This window comes from Siphateles boraxobius, unplaced genomic scaffold, assembly GCF_051911475.1.
Source record: "Siphateles boraxobius isolate OS27281-9 unplaced genomic scaffold, OSU_SipBor_1 1, whole genome shotgun sequence".
In the NCBI taxonomy this organism is placed as follows: Eukaryota; Metazoa; Chordata; class Actinopteri; order Cypriniformes; family Leuciscidae; genus Siphateles; species Siphateles boraxobius.
Window position 1 is genome coordinate 11,364,567 of NW_027508699.1, and position 5,982 is coordinate 11,370,548.

Here is a 5,982-nt window from a genome sequence, read left to right on the forward strand (position 1 = left end):
AATAAAAGTATTAATTTTTCTCTTTTTTTTAATCTTACCACAAATGTTTGAATGGTTTCCACAAAAATATTAAGCTGCAAATAGTGTTTTCAACATTGATAATAATATTAATAATAAATGTTTCTTGAGCAGCAAATCAGCATATTAGAATGGTTTCTGAAGGATCATGTGACACTGAATATTGGAGTAATGATGCTGAAAATTCAGCCTTGTCATCAAGGAATAAATTACATTTTTAAATGTATTAAAAGAGAAAACAATTATTTTTAATTATTAAACTACAATGAAAAAAATGTAATGTTTCCAAACTTTTAACAGTTTTGTTGCATCCAATACGGCTACTGAACTGTGCTGTGAGGATGTACAGGTTCAGAATGTTAATGTTGTGGAGGGGTCTCTCTCTTGGCACATAAATTGACTTGAGATGATGGCTGCACTGAGGTACATTCCTAGCACTGAGGTACTTCCTCCCAGATCACAGAGGCTGCCATGTGCTTGTCCGTACAAACAACACATCAGTAGTCTCGTATATAAATCGTCAGGGGGTCTGAGGTTGCGCCCTCTTTACAGACTGGCACACCAGATCCTCAAGTGGGCTCAGGGCAAGTTGCTCTCCAGGAGGGAATTCTACATCCCAGGGCACCTGAATCAGGGAGCAGATATCCTGTCAAGTCAGGGGCTGAGGCCCTGGGAATGGAGACTCCCCCCAGAGATGGTCGAGTTGATTTGAAAAAAGTTTGGCCAGGTGGAAGTGGATCTGTTTGCTCCTCAAGAAAAATCATACTGTCCGCTTTGGTTCTCCCTCATGTCTCCAGCTCCACACATGGTACAGCTGTGGCTGAGGCTGCGTCTGTACGCCTTTCCCCCTGTCGCTCTGCTCCTGGAAATTCTAGAGAGAGTTTGCCAGGACAGGGTTTATCTACTACTGGAAGCCCTGTTCTGGCCGGCCCGAGTTTGGATCTTAGACTTGATGACTCTCCTCGACGACTCTCCCTGGGACATTCCCATCAGGAGGGACCTTCTTTTTCAGGCCGGGGCACTACTTTCACTCCCGGCCAGAACTGTGGAAACTCTGGGTTTTGTCCCTGAGTTAGACCAACTTGTGAAAGTGGAGAGTCTTCACTTCAAGATGCAGAGAACATCAGGTGGACCTAATTAACTGCCCAATTGGTTCAGTGCTGTTCCTCCAGGATCGTTTCTCAGCTGGGCTATCCCCCTTCGCTTGGAAGGTGTATGTAGAAGCCATTGCAGCTTACCACGCACCTTTGGGTTGTGAGTCTTTGGGGAGAAACCCGCTGGTGTCTCGTTGGTACTGGGGCGAGGCCTGTAACTCATGCTAGTGTGCCATGGCCGTGGTGGTAGAAGGTTTGGCCGAGGCACTCTTCGTGCCCATAGAATCTGTGTCAGAAGTTCCTGACTCTTAAGACGGCCTTCCTGCTCACTATCACGTCTCTAAAGAGAGTAGGAGATCAGGCTCTGTCAGTTGCCCCTCCATGTTTAAAGTTTGCCCCAGACATGGTCAAAGCCTTCCTTCACCCTAAAACAGTTTATGTGCCTAAGGTGCCAACTAATGTGGCATGCTCTATAGTTTTATAGGTCTTCTGTCCTCCACACTTTTGGATTGTTACGTCCTTTGAGATGCCCAGTGGCTTAAAACTGACCGGCTGTTGGTATGCTTCGATTCTCCCAGGTTGGGTTCACCAGCATCTATGCAAAGAATTGACAAGTGGATAGTTGAGGCAATTTCTTTGGTGTACAAGGCACATGGCCTTCCCACACCTCTGGCCATTAGAGCACACTCAACTAGGAGTATGACGGCCTCCAAGGCCTTGTCATCAGGGGTTTCCCTTCAAGAACTGTGTGATCTGGCAGGATGATCTTCTTCACACACATTTGTGAGGTTCTATAGCCAAACTTGGACTCTTCACCAGGTTCTCGAGTGCTGATATCCTAGCCTTTGCGCATCATGATTCACACTAGGACAGGCGTTTTTCAGTATGGCATAGTGGGCATTTACATTCCCATAGCATCATCTCCGATGCAATGTAAAAGGTCCCTCGAAAGGGAATGTTTTGGTTAAGACTATAACCATGGTTGCCTTGCGTCGCCGTGGTCGCTGCGTCACCTTGCGTGTCACCTCACCTTGTGCTTCAGACGCAATCATGCAGAGACATTCTCATAGCTTCATCGCCTGCAATGGAACCACTGTGCTAATGACCCACTGGTTTAACCAGCTATACTATGACCTTCAATAAAAAAATTAATAAAAAAAAAGTTATTCTGGGTTATAGATTTTTGAAGATGTTTTCCAGAGAATTACATTAGACGTTCTTCAGCTCACTTATTTTTCGCTTTCCGAGTTCTTTAAGTCACTAGTGCACAGATGTTTATTTACTTATTTTTTCAAAAAAAGTAGGGAATATATATTTTTTTAAATAGATTAAAATTATGGTACATTTTCACAAGATTCTTAGAATATAGTCTTTACTACAAGCAATACTGATCCAGTTTTCCTTATTCATATCTTAATCGTGAGAATGGTTGCATCTACTGTGGTCTTCATAGGGTTTTAAAGGGCAGCATGAAGGGGGTGCAGAGCAGGTGACTCAGAGTGGGCGGCTGAAGCATCTCAGTGCCATCACAACAGAAGGTAAACAGGATCCTGCAGAGGCGTGGAGTGGGTGAGATGAGTGGACCACGCGGTCACCATGGAAACCAGCCTCATCTCCACAGAGATTTCCTGGAAAAAACACCTCTGGTTGTCTGTATATTCTGGAAAAACTGATTTATTCTGTTGGCAGCAGTTCATTTTGCATGTACAGTATGTGAATAGAGTAGATTGTCTTTATGAGGCTCACTGAGAAAGGCACCAGGCATTGTGTGGTGAAGGTGACTAAGAACCTCCATTAACCCATGTGAGTGGGATTGATGTGTGGGGAGAGGAAGTGCAGAGGGGGGATGTATCTGACGTAATTCATTATGACAGTTCCTTAAGCTCCACATAAAATCCAAAAATCAAAATAAATATAATAAAATCCAAAAAGTAAAGAAATAATTATATCTATGTTAATGGGATATGTGGGACGAGAAAATGGGGATGCCTCTTACATATTGTTTATTATGACATTAAAGGCATAGTTTACCCCAAAAAATTGTCATCATTTACTCCCCCTCAAGTTGTTACAAACCTGTACGAGTGTCTTTCTTCTGTTGAACACAAAAGAAGACATTTTGAAGTGTTGGTAACCAGTTTATGGCACCCATTGACTGGAAAAAATGACTATGAAAATCAATGCGTGCCTTCAACTGTTTGACCAATACTTCAAAATATATTGTTTTGTGTTCAGCAGAAGAAAGACACTCATACAGGTTTGGAATATATATATATTTTTAATTTAATAAAAAAATGTGGGTGACCTATCCCTTTATTGTCCTAATAAAATATGCAAGAGGCATCCCCATTTTCTCTTCCCGCATATCCCGCTAACATCGATTTATTTTTATATTTTTTCCTTTACTTTTTGGATTTGATTTTATTCTATTTAGCTTTTTGGATTTTATGTGTATTTTATTTCATTTTTGGGTTATCTATCCCTTATAAATCATCCATTGCCATTCAGCTGCACATAAAATAGTAAAATAAAAATATTCAAAAGCCAAATCAAAAACAAAATAAATAAAACTATATTATATAACTATAATATATTCATATATTCCACATTTCTTTATTGAGTAATGATTATTCAAAAAAGATAAATTGCCGAAGACAAATGTTTGAATGTAAAAAAAAATTTATTCAAGTTCTTTTCACTCGAAGTTCAATAAATAACCCACAATTGTTCATCAAATATAAATAACACTATTTTCAATAAATACTCATAGGCAATACAAAAATACACACACACTCACACAAAAATAGTTTGACATAAATGTGCAAAAGACTTTCCACTTTCACAGTTATTATCCAGTGCTACAACCTTGTGCTCCACTGCTAGAAGTGAATGCGGTTTAATGCCCAAGGCCTTCCAGTCAGGCCTATGAGTCTGTTCAGTCCTCCTGAACCTCAACAAACTGGTTCAGATGGTTCACTGACTGTCCCACAAATGCCGTGTTTATCTGGGACGCATTCCTCTGCTGCTGTCTTCAGAGTGGCCATGAGTAGTTTAACCCAAATGTTGTGTAATGAGTTCCTGGTAGACTGTTGACTTGAGGAAACGAGGGTAGCAGTCTTTCTCCATGAGGGTATAAATTTTACTCTGGGCAAGGTTGAAGCAGGACAGGGTGGGTTGTTCCATATTATTCAAAGTGATGGTTTTAGTTTCGTGATCAAGATTAACCTGAAAATTGGAAAGGATTTTTGCCATTAGACTTATTCATGACATTTTTTATTAAGAGTGAGTCTTCTGGGCTATTGATATTCTCAGGAAATTTACCTCTCTCGGTGCGTCAGAGCAGATGAACTCCTCATAGATTTTCCTGGCCTTAGAGCACAGCTTTGAGGAGGTCTTCATGTTCCTGTAGTCCTCACAGGCCAAATAGAAAGCAATATTTTCTTCACTGTACTCAGACGACAGGAAAGCTGTGAAAGCACACAGTCCATCTGCAAAGAAACATGAAGAAAACATTAGACGACCCTGATAGCTTTCATCCTACAGCCTGAGAATGGTGTGCTTTAATATTGCAACTGTAAAAGTGGTAACCTGCAATTGTATATACCTTAAAGAGACATTTTTACCGTATTTAACCGATGAAGTTAGTTTTGTTTGTGTAAATGAATGCATTTAGGTTGTTTTAGTGATTCTAAATAATATTTTTTGATTTGAGTAAAACTAGTTCATTTAAATGTTACCATTTTTTTCTCAGTGTACGGTTCCCACCGATATAAACTCACCGTTGTGAAGAAGGAGTTCATGGAAAGACTGGCTCCATTTTTGTCTGTCCTCCAGAGTTAGCTTGGTAGTTTTTTTTGAGTGGCCCATGATATTAAGCTCTTGCTTTAGCAGAAAATTTCCAAACCGAGTCTTGAGCTCCTTTGCCCTGTGAGGAACAAAATGATAAATAATCTAATTGGTGGAAAGTTCTTGTAATTGATAAAAAGACATTTATTATTATTGAACAGTTATTTTATATATACATATATATTGAAAGAAAATATAATATTATAATTTAAAAATGTTGACTTGAAGCTATACTTAAACTAAAGTCTAGTTAAAAAGAAAATAGTGACATTTGAGCTTTTCTCACTATTCTGGCAGTAATTATTATTATTATTTTAAAATAAATAAATATGAAACATACCTTTCCAGACAGGTGGTTGGCAGATGCTCTAGTGCTCGGCACATGTTAGCAGGTCCAAAGATTTCCCACTATGCTCCACAAGAGGCTGTCTAATAGTTAATGTTGTCTGAGACTTTTGATTCTGTCTAAACGTCAGCAATGCTGGGCTATTTATGCAGTTTCACCCTCCATGACATCACTTGGCTTAGCCAATGAAACGCAAGCTGTGGAGGGAGGGGGTGTTTCTGCCCTTCAAGCAGCCTTTGGTCTTCAGTGAATCATTTCCAGTAGAAAGCAATGCCGTAAAGATTCACTTTTTCCTCTGATTGTCTCAATTTGTTGCATAAAACACTGGAAATGGACTGGACATATTTCAAACTTTTATTGGATAATAAACACAAAAAGGAAAATTCTGTCACCATTCCAAACCTCTATGAATTTCTTTTAATATGTGGTGAAAAAATAAGACATGGATTTTTCAGTGCTTTTTGAAATTTGCATACATTAAAAGAGAATGAAATTTATTATTGTTGTTTTTGGACCCCATTGACTTCCATGGCATGAAAAAAAAACAGTTCTTTAAAATATATTTTGTTTTATGCGGGTGAATAAATGACAGAATTTTCCTTTTTGGGTGAGCATTCAAATGCTCTTTGAATGTCGGATGCCATTGCGCGAAACCACAATATTTATTTTTAGAACTTT

At 39.3% G+C, this 5,982-nt stretch overlaps 1 protein-coding gene across 1 annotated transcript; it reads right to left on the bottom strand.

Moving 5' to 3' along the window:
• Window positions 1–3,773: 3,773 nt before the first annotated feature.
• Window positions 3,774–5,421, bottom strand: rgs5b (regulator of G protein signaling 5b). Its single transcript, XM_077205320.1, has 4 exons — window positions 5,299–5,421; window positions 4,892–5,037; window positions 4,434–4,600; window positions 3,774–4,337 (listed from the first exon to the last, which is right to left on the bottom strand). Exons 1-4 carry the CDS (start codon window positions 5,340–5,342, stop codon window positions 4,164–4,166), a joined length of 531 nt encoding a protein of 176 aa, XP_077061435.1. The 5' UTR covers window positions 5,343–5,421; the 3' UTR covers window positions 3,774–4,163.
• Window positions 5,422–5,982: the final 561 nt, after the last annotated feature.

What these genes read in the sequence shown, in the direction of transcription:
- rgs5b (XM_077205320.1), bottom strand. Translation starts at nt 5,342, where the DNA reads ATGTGCCGAGCACTAGAGCATCTGCCAACCACCTGTCTGGAAAG. An exon ending in TGAACTCCTTCTTCACAACG is followed by an intron (nt 4,601 to 4,891) that starts GTGAGTTTATAT and finishes GTTTCTTTGCAG; the next exon opens with ATGGACTGTGTGCTTTCACA. An exon ending in GCTCTGACGCACCGAGAGAG is followed by an intron (nt 4,338 to 4,433) that starts GTAAATTTCCTG and finishes TCCAATTTTCAG; the next exon opens with GTTAATCTTGATCACGAAAC.